Source organism: Diachasmimorpha longicaudata, chromosome 11 (genome assembly GCF_034640455.1).
Source record: "Diachasmimorpha longicaudata isolate KC_UGA_2023 chromosome 11, iyDiaLong2, whole genome shotgun sequence".
In the NCBI taxonomy this organism is placed as follows: Eukaryota; Metazoa; Arthropoda; class Insecta; order Hymenoptera; family Braconidae; genus Diachasmimorpha; species Diachasmimorpha longicaudata.
Window position 1 is genome coordinate 6,742,932 of NC_087235.1, and position 20,111 is coordinate 6,763,042.

The following is a 20,111-nucleotide window of genomic DNA, read 5'->3' on the forward strand; positions in this document are numbered from 1 at the left end:
GCTTTTGGCTAGTGAAGGGCAAGGAAGTGAAATGAGGAGAGGTGGTAAAATCGAGACAAGACAGGAGCCTAGTCTGACGATAAAGCCCCCCCAGGCTCTCTCGTTTCCATCCAGTGTCGTGGAGTGAGATGGCGATTGTATGAAAGGGAGTGAGACGGAGAGATAAAAGAAACTATTGGAGAGAGGAAAATAGAGAAGGAGAGGAAGCCGCTTATCCCCTTATCCCGTTTACGTGCCTCGACTTTTTTTTTTCTACTCCCGATTTTTCTTTCTCACTAGTGTCCCTCAACCCTCGTTACATTTTGCTCCTTTTTGTCTCCCTCCCTTCTTGCTTCTTTATATTTCTCCTTACTCTCTCTCTTCAGTCCCTGCAGTATCCCCGGAGGGTGATTGAGAGAAAATTTTACGAGGGGCGGACCAGAACGGGACCAGAAAAGTTGAGAAAATCGGAAAAAAATCTCTGGACATCTTCCGCACTTTTCTCCCCCCTTCTGCCCTTCTTATTATACTTTCCCTCAACTTTATTGCACTCACTGACTTGCCCTCGCTGTATCTACAGATATATATATATACATCGAATTGTACCTAGGCTGAAAGTTACCCTGGGATCGTGACATCGATATCCCTGGCAATGGTTTCAACCCCCCTCCCCCCTAGATTCCGTACTAAGATCTCATCTCTCTCCCAGCGACTGAGGTTGTGCATTTCGATAGGTAGGCACTATCAATCAAACTCTCCACTGAATTCGATCTGGTTTATCCCAGCATTTCCCATTCCCCAGCATCTATAACCCCGTGTGTACCCTCCAACGCGTCACTCTGTGTTACCCCACATCCACCCGCTCCACCCCCCTGGAACCGACACCAACGCCAACATATAATACCTGATGGTACAGTGTTACGTTTCCATGGGGTTTGGTGTTTACCTTGAAAGCACGTTCCATCAGCAGCATGCCGCGTATAAAAAAAAAATACATGCATGTGACATGCGTGTCCACCTTTTCTATTAACTGAACTTTTTCAATACACTCTAAAACGGGATTATTCAACACATGTTGTCTCGTATGCCATACTTTCCGTTAACGCCAATCACGAAATACGGTTACATATTGGATGTGAAAAATCTCATATTACACTTGGCTTTTATCGAGAAAAAAATATATATAATGAACAAGTCGTATTTTCGCGTTCACCGAAAGCGGATATTACTCCTACTCCATCCCCACCTGAAATATGATAAAAAAATCTGCATCCACTTCACGTCCTCCATGATTGATTCACAAACAAAACAAACAGACTGAAAAAACCAAACGGCAGAAACTTTTTTTTTTTAATCTACAGCACTCAATCTCGCGGCATGATTTAAAACCAAATTTTCGTCATGATGGCCCCGAGGTGTGTGGGAGTACTGGTCGACGGATGAAAGGGGGATTGTTGATTGTCAGTGCGAGTGCCAATAGTTGTCAGCCGGAATGGCCATTCGGACACGCGGAAATCCGAGTGGTGGTGGGTATATCGGATAATGAACGCATGGATATCACTCTAAGGGGTGCGAATCCTGTTATATTCAACTCTGTTTTGTTGCAAATGCCAGAGATGGGACAACAATTGAAGTATTTTCAATCGATAGCATTTGGATGACGAATGGAGACAATGTACCGCAGCCGAAGAGGACCACAAATGTCGGGAAATCCCGAGGAAATTGACCAAACTGATGAGCTAGCGGGAGACGAGAGGGTGAGAAGAATTGGCTTACATTATACGCGATAACGAGCTGCGAACGAAACAACAAACAACAAGCGGACAAACCACCCAATACCCCACACGCCCTTTCCTCTCTCTCTCCCTCCCCCTATCCCTTTAGCGTTTCACGAGCCGCGAGAAATTTATGCGCGCAGCGATGAATCGTCGGCGTTGCGTGTACCGAACCGTAACAACGCGTTGGTACACAATGGTCAGGAGATATCGCTTGTGCACCACCCCCCCCTCCCCCTCCACCCACAATGTCCCACGCTGTATCAGCCCACTCCAGAGCCCTTTAACGATACCCTTGATCGATACCCCTTCCCCATCGCCGTACACTTGGCTCAACGGGAAGTCCCTCACCCCCAACCTCGTGAGGGTCCGTTGTGGTCTCCTCTAATTAGGTTAATTAACTGGACCACCAATGCCCCGCGTCCATGTAACAAGCTACACCGATCGCGTCTGTTTTCCTCCCCTCGATTTGGGGTAAAAATCGCGGTGTTTATCTTCAAAATACCGCAAAGGTGCCACAGGGCGCGTAAGACACGATCAACCAATAATTTTGATGTTATTTTTTCCACTGGAGAACCCATTGGGTTCCACAATTTTATTCCACCACGAACAATGGTATCAATACCGATTTACGAGCTTTACATTCCACGATAACAAAGGGAGAGAAGGAGAAAAAAAATATTTCAATATTTGGAGGGGGGGGGGAAACCAATTGAAACGATAAATCATCAGACAGCCTGCCAACAATTATTCATACAAGCATGAATCTCGAAATCATCTAATATGACAAGGTAATTGGAATAATATCTACTGAAGCAAGTGTAATTGTAACGAGCTATGAAATCACTCTAATCGAAGCACCATAAATCCATCCGGTTTATACTCCACTGATCGTAACCCGAAGATGAAATTGAAAATACTTATTATGCAATATTTGGTAGTGCATCAGTTTAACGCTCCTCCCAGTGACAACACAGTCCCCTCCCCACACCCCCGTGTCCCCTCTTCAGGCTGCTCGTCCCCCGCGGCGAAGGGATGATCGTATTACAACGGTAAATGCCGGGTATAATCCCGCACTTGGCGAGGGACTCCGGGGAGGGAGAGAGGTGTATTGCGATGATGATGAGGATGACCGAGGGTTGGTATCGGTAACGAGTGAGTCTATATACCATCCAACCTCTCGTTTCGTCCTCGATGATGGATGAACGGATGGACGAGCCGATCAGGCTTTATAATCACGTTTGGAAAGCCGCGTCGCGACGTACATCATTCAAGTCGCTAGAATGTGCTATTTCACTTGTGCCAGTGAGTGACAGAGAGCCAACTAGAGGATAGAGAAAACTGTGACAGTGTCAGTGGTGTGGGCCTGTCCCCAATTGCCCATTACTCGATCCAGATCCAATTGGCTGTATCGCTCCCAATGGCCCTGGCTGCTTATCTATGCGCCAATGCCCGACCACAACTCCACCTACTCCACTGCCGAGAATTCATGTACATTCATCGCGATATAAAGCGATTTTTGCCATTACTCTTTAGCCTTTGAAAAAAAAAATTGTCCCCACAGACTCGTTAATTTGTTGCTTCACTCTCGGGGGAATTTCACCCAAACTCTCCCCCACTTCGTACGGAATTAATTGCATTTTTTTTTTGGCGATGTTCATTGGTACTTGGAGAGGGGTAAATTGCTGGTGAAATCAAATCCTTGAAACACAGTGGATAATGACGTTACAGTCATTACATAACAATAAGCGTCATACAAGCGAACTAACTAGCGTTGGTAATTTGTGGGGATAAGGGCGGGAGGGTGGAAGAGGGGCGGAGGGGATGTGTGTTTCCTCACTCCTGGAACATTCTCGTTTGTCCTTCGTGCATCTCCTCAACGTGTGTTCTCGCATATGAGGGGTGAGGGGTTGGAATGGGGGGTGGTGGAACGGGGGTTTGTACAGGTAGAGTTGGGGAGTATAATACTAACGATGGTTAGCCCAAAGCTCGAGCGTCGAACCGTGAAATTACCGACGGATCCCATAGACCGTTAGCTAGTTTTATCCTGCTGCTGCAACGATTACCAACGTTGAACTCAAACCGAAGCTTTCCACCCCCCCCCCCTCCGCCCCTACCCACCGACTCTTTTTATTCCACTTTACCCCATGGTTAAGGTTTTCATTGGCCACTGAGTCAAACGAGTAATTGGTCGGCTGCAATTATTTTTTATCGCTGTACAATTATCCGTGAGATGATGATCTCCAGGAGTCCCTCGGTGACCAATTTGGGTCAACTAATTTTCATCCTTTTGAATTTGTCTTTTGAGAAATCCCGGTAAAATGAGAGGGCACGGAAGAGAACGAAACCGTTAATATGGAGATGCAAATTGGAAGCTGTGACTCTGGAGTTTCTCTCCTGTTTCTGTGTTTCATTTTATCCTTTTGGGGATACGGGGGAAAAAAAGGGAAATGAGAGGTGATACTCTGGAGAGCCAGCAGCCACTAACCACTCGGCCTCTACCTTCTCTCGTTACTACATTGTTGTTATTGTTTACAAGAGCCATTAGCATACTCGAAATGTTATTCCCTGATACGAGTTGTATACTTCGAAGGATGTGAGGGTAAAACTGTCGGCGACCTTTTCTGGAATATCTTTCGGACGCTCGAAACGTGCCCGAATGAAAATTCTGTAATTGGATCGTCTCCGCTTGTTACAATCTCCAAAACGACTCGACATTAATGAAAGCTCTCGAGTTGCGACGGAAATCTTTTGGTGGGTGGAGAAGTGAAAGAGTAAAATTCAACGGAAGATACCATCTGAGGGTTTTCAATTTCTATCTATGCATTTCTAGGATTGAAATTGAAATAGTTTATACTAATGACGTTTTGAAGGACTGCTCACTGGAAGATGGGGTGATTCGACTGGGTGATCAGTGATTCTAGGAATTTTTTGGCGAACGGAATATGTTTTTTATTGTTATTGCCGTATGAGGTATTGAAAATTTTCGGGGGTGGGAAATTTTACGGGAATTTGGGGAAACCCACGCGAAAGTGGAATATTGACTTTATAGCGGAAGTTTTATTGAACTGAAACGCAACTTTAACAGAAGGACTGATATTTGTAAGTTTGTGGGGAGAAGGTAAGTTCGGAAAGATGAATTGCACGCGTGATTTTCTATGGATTTACTTGAATGCAGTTGAATCCGTTCTGTAATTTTCTTATCGACTCTGGTACCGTCTCAACCCGGGGGGACAAATTTTGTCATGCAGAGGGATCTAATTTCTGTGAGAGGGTGATTCCGATTTAAATGAATTATTTATTAACAGGATTAAAACAAGTGAACAAGCTCATTCACGGGCAACAATAAGGCTTTGTCACGGGTAAAATTGATTAGAAAATGATGGCTTGTTATCCGGTTTATGGAATTTCTCCCTTTGTAGGAACGGATAGTATATAATGATATCTGAACGAGCCCTTGAGTATCTGCAGCACCTCTTTAACAATTTCGAGTGAAAGTTCAAGAGTTTCCAAACTTGGGTATTTTTCGTGGAACTCGATCACACGTTTATTTTAATAGCCCGAACATTCGAGAACTGCAGAAGTGACAGTAAAAAGTAGAACGACTTCTCAAACAGCCGTGAAACGATGGAATGCAGTAGATGCCGAAGTTTAACAGAGCGTCAGTTTGAATTCACTTCAAATAACACAAACAAATTCATCAAATTGAGATCAAAAGACGGCCGTAAATTCACTGGAATTCTTTGATTGTATTTTGATCAACCGAGTGATAATTGAGTTCTTGTTTTGAATGGATTAAAACAGAAGGTCGACCTTCTGTTATCACCCTGCCCTGCTGAACATTAACAATGTCCTTATGAGGACAAGTCTAGGGGAATGGAACCAACATATTTATTCCATTTATCGGCCTGAGGGTTTTCCATAAAAATAATAAGTGAAATGGTGAATATTTTGAGATGGTGTAAATAAGCCACTTATCAACGAGAATTTTTTATTCAAACATGATTAGTATTTCGTATTTTTGGATTGTTTCCTGTACGTTTTCATTGCAGATAAGTTAGTTTCTCATCGTAGACTCAAGAGGTGCATTTTTTAAGAGGGGTCAACACATAAATCATTACAATTATCGACATCAAACCACGTTCAATGTTACACGATACGCTGCCTCGGCTTGCACGGACATTGTAGCAACCATGATATAGTCTGGGGATGTCAGGACACCAGTCTTCACCACTATTGATATCACCATTTCGGGTTTGATCAGCTTAGGGTTTAAACTCCTGCTAGGCCACCCATTCGGATTGTACTTGGAGTTTAAGAGGGTATTCTATGAATAATAAAAATTTATGAGACTCCCAAAATAGACGCAATTTTGTGGGGACTACAGAATGAGGAAAAATCTCATTTCTCACACTAAAAGAAATTTTAGGTAATCGTTAGACCTCCAGGAGGCGAAACGGGGGACGAAGGTTAGTTTCATTACAAAAATTAGCCTCCCAAGTCTGATTTTACAACAAAACTTCCCCTAAAAAGTGGTTGATTGTCATCTCGTTCCACGTTTCGCCCTCTAGATCTCTAATTATTATCCCAAATTTCATTCCGTGTATAATAAGCTTGAAAGTCATCGAAAGATCTTCAAGAGATCTCTCTTGTGTGTTAAAAAGACTATTGTGAAGATTCCTCAAGGATCTTCTGTAGCAAAACCTTTTTTATATGGATTTGCGTTGAAAAAATTGATCAGCTTTTAATTCACGTTATTATGTAACAGAGCTTACCTCAGGTATTGGACAGTCTTCAGTTATGCCAAGGAGTCCGCGTACAATATCTGCGACGTCATCATTATAATATGGTGACTTGCAGAAGGGGATCCTCTTAACGGATTGAAGTTCATGCCATTCGCTACCATTCGATGTCTTCTCCGGGTACAGTACTCTATACTCAATCTGCATAAAAACGTAGGATATAATAAAACAGGGAATGAACAACTTGTCGTGAAAGTGATGGAATAATAAGAGTGCTTACCTCTATGTCGTAGTCACTTATTATCTCATTTGTGGTATGAATTAGGCCGAACCATCCATGAGCATTTGGGATTGCACCAGTGAAAAAAGTGTTAGGAAGCAGTGAAAGGTGGGTTGCCTTAATTGTAAAATTTTTTCCAAAATAAAGCTCCTGAAATGAACAACGTTTGATTAACGATCTTAACTTTAGATCCTCTGAATGGAATACAAATAAAATATTGAATTATTCAGTGACAAGATTTCCGGATATTTTAATGAAATAGAAATAGTCAAATTCAGGAGATGCACACCATATAAAATTTCATCAATAAATCATTTTTTATACCGATCAATAAAAACTTCTGATTATTCAGAATTTACCAGCAAGTATTGGGGATACTTGACACTGATTAGAATAAGTCTGTGGTTTCTACGCATTAAATTTGGTGATAGATAACCACATATTGGAGGTAAATTTTTTAATATGACGAAATATTTATTTTTTCTGGGGGGCACAGTATTTAACAGTGTATTTGCTCAATCAAGTATTTTTGGAATACGTACCTGTGGCAAAGTGTTTGCCAGCGACAGCGAAAACGCTGATAGTATGAAGCAGAAAGTTATTATGACCTTCATAGTTGAGACGAATATTAAAAACTGATGACAAGTTACTGGTAAGTCGGGTTTATATACCTCCAAATCACGTGTGAACTCCCAGATAAGTGTTCAACTTTATTATCTACAGCTGACAAATGATTTTATGATGGCTCTTTAATGTTTGTATATGGTCTAACAGTATAACTGCTTTCCAATAACGGCCATTAGGGAAATATCATTAATGCGTGAAAGGTTTAAAAAGGTTTTAGTGGCAACCCCTGTATACCGGCAACTTGGTAAATTCATACTACGGTGTTGTATGTTAAAAATGCCTATTGTCTTTTTTATGACACGTTTTTTCAGCTCAGAACAGAAGGAGCTGATTTGACAAAATAACACTAATACACATAGAGAAAAATGTCTATGGAAAATGCGGTACCAGCACAGGAAGAGGGGTGGCGGGTGATGAATCGAAAAACTTCAAATGCTGGTTTTGGAAAATTTACTGTCTTATATGTGAATTCTTGGTAAACTTTTGTGCAAGTTTTTCAGAGATTCCCAAATACTTTGCATAGTAATTTTCATCAACCTTTTCTCTTTATGTAAACTCTCTTAATGAATACCCCCATGTTTTTCTATCATTATTGTCGACGGTATCTTTACCTAAAAAATTATGTAGAGCTCAATGTCAAGTTGAACTTATGGATGTTCAATCAGGTCTATTTCCGGCGACATTAGTAGTACATAATTAAGAATATTTACAAATTGGACTACGTGTCGGTCGCCTCATAATTCGAACTATTTTTAATCATGACCTTCAAATGATTGTGATTCGGGATCAGCTGAACAAACATGTTATTCGAATAGATGATGCCCGAAATTTCGTACAGAGCAAACGACGCAGTATTCTAGTTAATTAAGTCACCACTTTAGAGACAAATATTTAATTTTGCTGGGAGACGACGTAAATTGGTCCGAAATGTAAAAATACAGAATTTTTTGAAAATTTCTGCGCGTGGTCCCTCTCGACCAAAAGTTTTTTTTAGTTAAGAGAAAATATAGGTAGGTAAAAAATTTCTAAAAAATTTCAAATTTCGTCAGATAGTGGGTAAAGGTTAAGGCTAACTGGGTACCCAGAATCAGCCCGATCGATTGTCGTTTTCGAGAAATCGTGATTTGTTTATATTTCGTTTTTCGGAAATATCTCCAAAACTAAGCAAGCTATTGAGGTCTCTCGTCTTTCATCTGCTTCGTCATAATTAGAGCTGTTGGAATCAATTAAAAATTGCCACATTTATGTTTTTGAAAAAAAATGTCCTTCCTCCGCTTATACCCACACAAATCGAACTATTAATTCGAAATTGGGACAGGTAGTTTCATTGATATTCAATTTTTAGTACAAAATGATTATGTGAAATATCTCAAATTTGAGCAGATCGAAATTCGCTTTCTTTATATGAAAATTTTAGTTCTGATGTCCTCCATCATAATCAATTGAATAAAGTAGGGAAAAAATATAGAAATAAACAAATAAATATTTCTTGTTCAAACAATTGAATGTTTATTTTATGTTATTATTTAGATTTACATACATTCTTAGGTATAAATTAAGCGGAAGAGATATATTGTAGAAATCATTCGGAAGTTCGTGGTTAATGTATTGATGGCAAAGAAAATAGATCCACATATTTGAATAATTCATCTACAGTCGCATAACTGCTAGCGTCTGTCTATTTATTTCGTATTTTTAAATTGTTTACAATAGGTTTTCATTACAGATAAATTAGGTCAAGTTCATCCCTGGTAAAAGAGTTCTTCCTTGTAGATTCAACAGATAAGTTTTTTAAAAATCGTTCACAGAATAATTATTACAATCAGGCTCGTTGCGTTTTATATGATAAATATTCTCGGCGTCAATGGAGAACGTAATAGCCAGACAATACTCTGCTACATGTCTGTCCTCACTCCCCAGCACCGCCCTTATCACCATGTCGGATGTCATATCACTCATGAAGAAGATCGATTTCTTCATACCGGACTTATTGTAATGGGGTTTTAAGACGTCGTTCTATGAATAATAATAATTTATGAGACTTCCAAAAGAGCCGCTATTTGGTGTGATTTGTACAATGAGACATTTAAATTTCATTATCGCCCTGGAGTGATACAATGATTGAGAAAAAAATCTCGTTCCACTATAACTAACGACAGTTCTCCGGAGTTCTTCATTCTCATTAAATTGATCCAACACTGAAATGCTGATTTTGAAAAAACCAGCCCAAACAATTTTTTGTCTACTTCTCTCATAGAAATCTTCAGAAAAATCATCGAAAGATCTTCGGATGAACTCTCTCGTTTTTTAAAAGGATTTTAGTGAAGATTCCTCAAAGATCAGCTGACAAAAACTTTTCTACGTGGAAAGGCATTAAAAAAATTTATTATTTTTTCGTTAACCTTATTGTGTAGAAGAGAAAAATAGTGAAAATTTAGTCATGACGGTATACGAAACCAAAATTGACACAAAGGAGTATTCACCTTAACCACTGAACATCCTTCAGACATTCCAAGGAGTTCGCGTACAAGGCCTAGAATGTGATTATTCTCATTTAACTCTTCGCAAAGGTAGTTCCTACCATCGTCAAGCTCTTGCCATCCAATTTTATGGGAAGTCTTATTCTCGTACATTATTGACCAGTCGAGCTGGATGAAAACATAGGATATAATAAAAAAAAGAATAAATAATTTCTTTAGTGAATGTCATGTTATTATAATTAACTTGCTTACCACCAGACCAGAGGAAAACTCTATATTTTTTGTCACATGAATATCATTGAACCAACCATCAGCAGTTAGGTTTCCACCATAAAAAAAATTGTTAGGAAGTAGTGAAAACTGTTGTATCTTAATTGTAGCATCTATGGCAAAAGAAAGGGGCTGAAATGCAGAACGTTCTGTTAAAGATGTGAATTTTAGACCCTTTGAACGGAATATAAATGAAATGTTCGATTATTCGGTGACAAAATTTTCGGAATTTTTTATGAAAAATAAGTGCGACAAAAAGTGTTATTTCAATACGCACACCACGGATGTTCGTTGCCAGCGACACGGAGATCGCTGATAGTAGAAGGCAGCAAGCAATTGCGAACTTCATAGTTGTGATGAATATTAAGAACTGATGACAAGTTATTGGTAACTCGCCTTTATATAGCTCTAAAACGCGCATACATTAACAGATAAGCGTTCGATTTTATTATCTACAACTGAAAAATGATTTTATGATTGCTATTTGACCTTTGTAAATTGGGGCTGATATTGTAATTCATTTCCAATAACAGTCATTTGGAAGATATCATTAATTCTTGAATAAATAAAGAAACTTCACGTGGCAAAGAAAAGATATAAACGTCTTTCGACCTCGGAGCAGGTTGGTTTGACAAAAAAAAACCTTATCGAAGTTCAGTCATACCTATTTCTCGTCCTCATTATAACACATAATTAAGATTTCGTTAATACGTGCCGGTTGTGCTTATTATTTCAACTAATAATTGACAAATCGTTGTGGTTCATAATCACGTGACCCAACGTGTTATTTTTAAAGGTCCAGTAGAAGACGTACGGGAATTCAACCGAGTAAACGACGAAGTGTTCCAGTTAACGAACATTTAATGAACTGCATTTCCATAATTACCATTCAACGAAAATTCACCTCGTGTATTTCCAATATATTTACGAGACAGAAAAAAAACGTATAAAGCAAACCAGTGGTACGCGAGGGGTCAATTCACAGAGATAAATGGTAGAATTGAGGGAGCCATAGTGTGTATATAACCTGGGAAGGATGTAAGAACTGGTAACGATCTATTACCTAACATGGTGTCGAACAAAATGCGGTGGAAAATGGGGGAAAACAGTGGATAGAGAGTGATGAAGAAAAGAAAGGTGGCAGAGGCGGAATTGAGATAGAATGGGAGTAAGAAGAGTATTGGACAGCGGGTGGTAAACGAATGAGGAGTATAAAAATAAGATAACAAATGTACAGAAGAAACTGGACGAAGAGAAAGAAAAACATATACAGAATAAAAAAAAAAACAAAATGAAAGAGCAAAGGACTCCACTGTACCACTTTACGAGGATCAATATTTCACGATAAATCGTCGATTCCTCTCGCTTATGATCCGCCTGTAAATCACGAGGCGCGGTCGTCCCCATTTTTTGTACCTCCCTCCAATCCCACCCCCATACCCCCCCTGCCACCGAGAGTACAGCACCATGGAGGACTGTCGTTGGAACGAGGTGTGCTAGCGTACGCTCGACTGCTCGCGAACGACGCGCTCGTAAATTGTAAAATAAAGGAGGGATGGTGCGGGGTGAGGAGGGAAGAAGGGAGGGAACATGTATGTGTTTGTGAATAGATGTGCGAGAGCACCAGAGGATGGAAAAACGCTACGGCGGGACTATGGCAACAGGAACACCGGGTGAGACCAAAAAATCCCCGGGAAAATAACCGGAAAAAATAAAGTGAAAAAATATATATATATATGTATATGTATGAATACAAAAAAATAAGAAATAAGAGGGGAAGAAAAATGAAGAAACTATTGTTGGGTACTTGTCCCTGTATTTCGCCGAGTAAAATTTTTGTCCAACGAAATGAAATTGAAAAAAATGTCATTTTGTACAAAGACGAGTATTTTTATTGAACTCAGTTTAGTTGAAAACTTTTGTTTCATACAATGGTTGTGAAGTTTCGTTGACTTTTATTGCAGAGGATATGTTTGACGATCAAATGCAGGTACTTTGAAATTTCTCCGGGAAGATTTCAGAAACGCGAGGGGTTTGCGAGGGCACCCAGGACGAGAGAATGGGTTGTGATGTTCGAGTGAGAGGGTAAAATTGGGGAGGAGAAGTTGGGAGGAAAGCAACGGAGATGGCGATGGCTTTGACATGGAAGTGGTATGGGAATGTCCTGGGATAAGGGTATAGGATAGATCTAAAACCCGGGGGCACGTGACAGTTGACTGATGAAAGCCCACTTCACTATCGGCAAATATACACGCACCTCACACGATACAACTGTCTGTTCCTACGTCAAAAGCATACCCTAAGGTCGTCTTACGTCAATTCCGTATCTCTTCGGTCTTACAGAGGTACCAAGAAATCACTGAAAATATTGGAAAGCGGAGAGAAAGGAATTATAATCAGTTTATTGGTCTCTCCGACACAATTGATGAGGATGAACTACCGCATTGATGTGCCATGAGACTGATGAGATTTCGTGTAACTATTGACACATGGAGTATGACAGATATCTACATGCTCCATTGATTATTGCTTAACCCTATTTCATGGGTCCGTGGAGTCTCCACCGTCTGCTTAATACTCCGCAAATGACAAAACAAGAGCCCAGAAATCTCATCCAACTTCCACCAATCAACATTGTGTGCAATTTCAATCCATACCGTTAACTCGTCCTATTTACTCAATCACTTGAAAATAAAAATGTCAATTGTCGAAATTAAATCCATCCAGTGAACCACTTTTAATGAATATCACATTTTCATCACTATTTTATCTCTCTCTGAAAGTACATTTAATCAACAAAATTCATTTGCTAAATTATGATCCACTGGACATGAAATATTGCTCATTTTTTATCATTCCTACTTTTTACTGGCAGTTTAAAAAAATGTTGTGCTCAAGCACCGTTTTTTCAAAAAAAAATTCCAAAGTAAATTCTCATTGAGTACGCCCCTCATTCGCTCCAGTTTTGTACAATTTTATTGGGTCATCAGGTTTACACTGGATGGCAGAGTGCCTTCGCGTCTATTTTTCCCTCTCGTGTTTTCCCCATTTTTTCTATTTATTTCACTTCCCACCCGTCACCAAAAGGTCGCTACAATTTTCCTCCATATTTCTCCGGTGTCCACACCCACTCCCTCCCTCCTCTTTTATTATTATTCCACATCCTTTTCCCATTTTCTTCCAAAACCTCCCCCCACACCTCACCGCCCCCCGTGGTTCCAGGATAATTCAGCCCTCAGGAGCGCAATTCTACAAACAATATAAAAAAAATTCAATGGAGAAAGAATAAACAGAAACTTCAGGAGTTAAAAGAAGTTCTGTTTATTCCCCTTCCCAGGGGGTCTGCCGCGAGCCATAGAAACATGTGCAAGAAAGATGACACATAAATTTTCAAACATTTCTACCCATCAATCCCTATCTCTGTTCTTTTTCCATTTTTTTTTTACATCATCCTCACGTGGCTCATATTGGCATGTGTGTGAAGCACCACGAGCGGCAATAACTCCCCAGCTCTATGGACCGACATGGCTCGTGTGTGCCACGAGTTTATCGTTTTCGTTGGCTGCCTTTCACAGTCAAAAGCTGATCCCAATCCCCTATCCCACCTCCTCCCCCATCACCCCCTCTGCATTGTTATGCTAAAGCACTGAAATATAAAGGTGAGCGAAAATGTAGAGGAACGGGGGAGAGGAGTGAGCGCAGTGGAAGAATGGAAGCGTGAAAGGAGCACAGGTGAGAGAGTGGGTTGCGGACAGAAGGGATGAGGGGTGGAGGGAGAGGGTGTTAGGTTGGCATTACTCGGCAGTGGAAAGAGCCTCGGCCCCCGGAGGCCGCAAAACACAAAACGTCGGGACTTGCGGCGCCGCCGCTGCTACTGAGTTCTGGCTTTGTTGCCCAGAATATAACACCCCCTTCACCAACCCCCTTTGAGCGTTGATGTATACATAACATTTCTCCCCCCCCCCCTTCTTCCTCCTCTCACACCTCTTAAACATACAACACTTTCTCCCCTAGCCCAGTCCTCTTTGTCGTCGCTTTAATCTACCCACTTCAGAGCTACACGTGAAGCTCTGCGGTTAACGTTGTTGCAAATTTAATGAAATGGAAACGAAAACAAAAAACAAAAAAATTGGTGTGAGTGAGAATAAATAGAATTGTGTATTCACATGTACAGTGAAAAGTTGCCGAAGAATAAGGGGTGAGGGATGGAGAGGGTGAATGAAGTCCTTCTCACAGTCGAGTTAAGTGGAAATACTTTCGTCGAAAGAATAAAACACTCGTGATTTTATTTTCAAACCCTCGTTTCCATTGTTACACACAAAATGTGTGTGCTTACGTTTGTATTCCAGTGGTTATATATATTTGGAAAGTTTATACCGCAAGTGGTGTGGGTATTTTAATTCGCGTATAACTTCCCCCCCAACCTATTCATGAATTATTGAGGTTGAATGCGTACAAGAAAGCAATGGAAATGAGAAATACAGTGGATGAAGTGCACGAAGAGAGACTCAAAAGCCTCTGCAGTTCATTCAATTTCCATGAAAACAATTAGAGGATATACCTCTTCTTTTCGAATTTAATATCACATGGACAGATGTATTTTTATTGAATATATAACCATAGATATATCACATTGTTGATGGTTATTTTTTTTTATACATGAATTATTGAGGCAAATATACGTTTGTGAAATGAATGAAAATATGGCGATGTCGAAAAAGAGAAAAGCGTCAGTGACAGTGTGGGGAAGGGAGCAATGCAAATGTGTCACAAATTGATTTAATTCTGGATAAACAGTTGAATTGATTACTCCCTCTTTTGAACTCAAAGGCAACGTGTCGAATTTAACATATTCCATGGTACAGAAAAATGGAGATAGAATGGAATAATTGAAACATTACTGTAAACTGATTAATCAAAATCAACAGATTTCGTTCAGCTTTTCAATCTACAACTTTCGGATTTTTATTTGTCGGATTGCGCACAGACAGTTTGAGCATATTTCTGGGTCCACGTGTTATTTATGGGGTTTTGTTTATGCCACCCCCCATCTCCCACAGCGAGAGGGATTACATACGATGAAAAGACCATGCACGAGGGATAGTTTCCGCAGTTTACAGAATATTCCAGAGTCCGGTATTACAGCTTATTAAATTAAACCCCCTTCCCTGAAACACAAATTTTTTTTTCTCACCCCATTCCCATTGTCCCACATGTCCCACCTACGCCTGCTATACCAACACTGGGACGTGATATAAACTCTCGTTAATATCCCGACGATTATTCGTATATCACCGACTACCCCGTCCATCGTATCCCGCTGTGAAAGATATACTCTTCCCTTTCCTTCACCTCTCCTCCCCCCCCCCTCTGAAGTCCGAGGACCGGACACATTCATTAAGGGGTGGAGCTTTAATTTTCATCCGGAGCCACGACCTTTCACGATTAGACACTGTCCAGTCATCTCGTAATTACAACGTGACACATGACACATTCATTTTTCAATTCAATCTTCTTTCAATAGGGTACAGGGAAATTTAATATTTTTGATGATCTGCGTGTGATGAAAAAAAAATCTCCACTAAGAAAAATTACAAGACAAATAATTGTCGAGGCACTTTGCTTTCCACTACAATAAATTTCATCACACGAGATTTCAGAATCCGATGAAAAAAAAAATTGTACGATATAAACAAGTTAAACCGATTAAAATCAGTAAGTTCCCCGCTCTGATATTTTTTTTGTTTGCACGAGAGAGACGAGCGAAGGACCAGGGATTTCCCTCTCAAGTTGAAAAAAAAAGTCGGTAAAAGTTTTTCAAGCTCTGTCACTGACTTTGCGATAACACTCCTCAACTTTCCTCGTACACGCCTCGAGTTATGGAGCCAGAAAATACAGTAAGCAAACTAAGGGTGGGGAGAAACCAGTGAGAAGTGGTGTATAATGTGGATGAAAAACCTTGGACCCCTTCAACTGACACTTGTGACAAATTTCCCAACATTCACTTCCTCTCCTACCCCCCCTTACCCTCCCTATCCCTCTTCCACCCTCTCGCCAAATTGCAGAAACACCTCTATACCGCATTAACCACTGGGCTCTCAATCTCCCCATTTAAGTGCTCCTAACAACTATTTCTCAAGTGGTAAAGGAAACATTTCGGTCAGACAGGTACTCACCTTCAGAGCAATTACTTCCACAGGATCCTCACTCCCCTGAGATCTGCAACAGCGATAAAAAACAGAAAATCAGACGAATCGTCAAATTGATCATTCACTTCAATCCCTCCATAATAAAATAAAAAATAAAAAAACTACTTATTGTCATATTGTAGAATTACGATAGTGAATTTTATGGTTTCAGGTGGGTGACGATAAAATGACGTAAATTAAATTCTCGGTAGCGTCAACGATAAATCAGAGAAGGTGAATGAACAGTAACGCAAGAGGATCAGGGGATGAAAATACGCACAGCAAGTGATATGGACCGTGATAGATCAGACGTCCGGACTGGTGAGCACATAAATTCAGAATAATTAAATGGCAGCAAACCAGTAGTATATAGACAGAGATGGATGGGGTAGGGGGAATGGGTTGGGGACAGAGGTGGATGAAACATCCCACCCGTCCACCTCCCACCCCCGTGGGCCGTCCATCCCCCTCGCCTGCAGCCCCGGTGGAGTTGAAAACGCTCTAGCGTTTGGTATCCCGACATTACGGTTGTTCACCTCAAAAGGTGGGTGGTTCACGCAGCCACTGAATGCCAGGAAACTTTGCTCAAACCCCCCCTCCGCCCCTCCAGCATTCAGGGTGGCTTAGTAAATGCGCGTGTGGCTGAGGAGAGGCCGATAAAGCGCACGAGGGCGCAGTGGATGCAGTAGTCTGACGTCTAACCTGGCATTAGTACTGAATTATGCACAGGCCAAACTCGGCGCCCTTCGATGCTCTGCAAACGCAGTGGATTCCCTTGCCCTGATGCTGCCCCGTCAACTGGAAAGCAAAGGCAAGAGCGGGAAAAGCGTAGGGGTAGAGAGCGAAGGGTTCGACATGGTAAAAGTGGAGTGAGAAGGGTTTGGGCTAAATTCGGGTAGTCCGTTTCTTTCTACACTCCTCTACCAGGCATTTTGCCACGATGTATATTCCCGAGGACTCACCGAGAAATGGCAAACGCAAACCGAGTGACGTTTCCGTCTCTCTGGTGGTAGTTCTGGTATGACTGGTAGAACTCACTTCACTTACCCTCTGTGTGACGTACAAACGTCGTTTAAAGGTGCATGTAGCCACCGTGTATACAAGTCAGTTGGAGTGACGATGTGTGTTTGTGATCGATGCAAGTAACCGGGGGAGTACTCGTTTTTGATGGACTCGAAATGTTTACAACCTCGAGAGTTTGTGGAGAATTTTCACTGACGTTTTCGTGGTGAAAGCTTCATCTTGGGGGTTTATATATCAGGCTTGTGGGAGGATGGGTGTGAAGGGGGTTTAATCAAGTATTTTGTTTCTCATATTCAGTAGAAGGTAACAGTTGATTGATTATTATTTTAGATGGTAGAAGTTTTATCCTGATGCATTGCAATTTTACCCTTTGACAGTAATTTTTATTGTACCCGCACACCGAGAGCAAAGTTCAATAAAAATCACTCATAAATTTTCATCATAATAACCTTTCTCTAATCTAGAATAAATTTTAATTACCATACATTAATTTTTACTAAGTATCATGATCAAGATGAGGTCACGATGACTCATGATCCACTTTTATAGAACGGTAATATAATTTTTGTAAAAAATTTCTTTCCGTGTAGAATATTAAGTTCTTATCTGTGAAGTTTATCGTGCGCTTGAGATGTTTTAATTCTAACCTTAATGAGATTTCCGGAAATTGGGTCATGGGGAAAATTAGACGATTATAATCATTTGATGCTGGAGCTATACAAACTACAACTTATGCATTATCTTCAGTCCAGCAGGGGAGGGGGGGGAATAGGGGGACAGTATCTCATGGGCATTAAAAGATCCCACAAAAGAAACGCTCGTTAAGTTTCACGACTGGCAAGTCGTCAGTAGTTACAGACCAAGAAAAAGATAAAGACATCAGACAAAGTGGAGTAAGAACACTAGAGTGAGAATGAGAAAGGATGGGGTGGTGAACAGTGGTGGAGAATCGTTGGTAAATTGTTGAAAGAGTCGACGATGGAGAATTTAAATTCAGGACTGGAAGTGAGATAGAACAAAAGCGAACCAACTCGAGCATCCAAAACCGCTGGTTCGCACGACCGCACGACAACCCTGGGGTGGGGGTGGAGAATGGAGTTTACGAGGCCAAGTGGACTAGTAGACCGATCGGTACATCGTCCTACCCCTAGATCACCCCAGTTGCAATCATCTTTTTCTCCAGGACTCACTTCTTTGTATTCTCGGACGATCTCTGCACTTCTTAGTCGCCACGTGTGCCAACGACAATGGCCGAAGTGGGAGTTGAAGAACTATAAAATACTCGATTCTCTGCTGATGGAACTTCAGGTTCAGGTCTTCACTGGTTGGAATTTAAAGTTTTAAAACTGAAACCACACCGAGGGGTACAGAGGGGGAGGAAAAAATGTAGGTTGGAGGAAGTTGAACGCACTTGAACTACTGCTACCTGTGGATTTTCATTGGATGGCACTTGACGAGATTTTAAAACTTTGATTTTTTTTACTCCCATTTTTATTGTTTTTTTTTTCTTTCGCCCAAGTTAACTCCAATCCCCGGCTTTCAAAGTTCCTGACCGTAAGTAAACGAATGAAGAACGATTCATGAACTGAGGAAATGAAGAGGGCTAAACAGTGGAGAGAAATTCATTTGATGAAAATTAAATTTTTAATGGTTATCAACTTTTCCTCTCAGGGTATTTCAATTTATTCTCCTGTTCTCCGGAACTTTTCGAGGTCCGTCGAATCATCTTGAACATGGTGTACATACGTATGAGTGTGTGGGCGAATATGTGCCACAAAATTTCGATTCACGCCCTCTCAAAAGTGGATAATCCCATAGAATTGATGAATTACACGATCGATGGGTTTTACAGCAGCTCAGAGTTGAGTGGATTTTGATCATTTGATACTGAACGATTGTTCAATTTTTACGATGAAAGCGTGAAAAAAACGGTATTACCCGGGTTAGGGTAAATGTGACCCGTTGGCCTGCATTACTTCACCCCCAGTCACCACCAATCACCATCACCACTTTTATCCAATCCAAAAGCCCTGAAAGGGCCACACCGCGCGATAAATAACAAGTTCCCCGGAAAATTATTGTTTTAAGTTAAATAAAAGTTATTTACAGCAGACTTGTATTCATTAAAACAAACACTTCCAATATAATTTATATAGAATCGTAAAATCACATCTCTACCGGGGAAACCGTTTACCTGATTTGACTGAACTAGTTATTCATTAATTTATCAATTCGATATAATTGAATTCTTCTTCGCCAAACAAGGTAATATCAAGATGTGCCATTCACTCTTTACAACTGCACACTTGAAATGAATAAAGAAATATCGAATAAAGATTTTTATTTGATTCAAATAAACCATTTTTCTCAGCACACCCCATTGTACAGATGCAGTGACATGTGCGCGACGATATGAAGCCGAGACGTTGAAATTTGTGAATATCAAGACAGTACAGTACCAGGTATTTGTAGTTGTATATAGGCTCGGAGACTCCAGTGAAAGAGGGAAATGTACTTGGGAAAGGTATGAACGAGTGGCTCCACGAGGAAAAACGAATGAATTGCAACCACACAATACAGTTCTGGAATATGGAGAAAGTGGCTGAGTACGAGCGTTGAAAACTGAAGGAAAAAGAGGAGTAAAATAAATAAGGTGAGAGAGATAGTTGGGGGTAGAAAAAGAAAAGAGAAAAGACGAATCGTAGGAAATGTAAAGCTTCACATGTGTACTTATACGAGAATGTAGA

At 40.6% G+C, this 20,111-nt stretch overlaps 3 protein-coding genes across 3 annotated transcripts in view; 1 reads left to right on the forward strand and 2 right to left on the reverse strand.

The window, feature by feature from the left end:
* Positions 1-11,457, forward strand: part of Urm1 (Ubiquitin-related modifier 1) — a 74,086-nt gene extending 62,629 nt beyond the window's left edge. The window contains exon 7 of the transcript XR_010299856.1: positions 10,950-11,457. The gene's annotated coding sequence lies outside the window, so the exon portion shown is untranslated. The remainder of the gene's footprint in view (positions 1-10,949) is intronic.
* The window catches only part of LOC135167124 (uncharacterized), a 42,820-nt gene continuing 28,499 nt past the window's right edge, over positions 5,791-20,111 (reverse strand). Inside the window, exons 4-7 of the mRNA XM_064129972.1 lie at positions 16,330-16,372; positions 6,777-6,926; positions 6,530-6,697; positions 5,791-6,081 (exon numbers count right to left, since the gene is read on the reverse strand). Coding sequence (XP_063986042.1) covers positions 5,887-6,081; positions 6,530-6,697; positions 6,777-6,926; positions 16,330-16,372 — 556 coding nt within the window. The 3' untranslated portion in view covers positions 5,791-5,886. The remainder of the gene's footprint in view (positions 6,082-6,529; positions 6,698-6,776; positions 6,927-16,329; positions 16,373-20,111) is intronic.
* On the reverse strand, positions 9,006-10,834 carry LOC135167526 (uncharacterized). The gene is made up of 6 exons (XM_064130808.1): positions 10,818-10,834; positions 10,643-10,709; positions 10,431-10,523; positions 10,136-10,285; positions 9,887-10,051; positions 9,006-9,419 (listed from the first exon to the last, which is right to left on the reverse strand). Exons 1-6 carry the CDS (start codon positions 10,832-10,834, stop codon positions 9,195-9,197), a joined length of 717 nt encoding a protein of 238 aa, XP_063986878.1. The 3' UTR covers positions 9,006-9,194.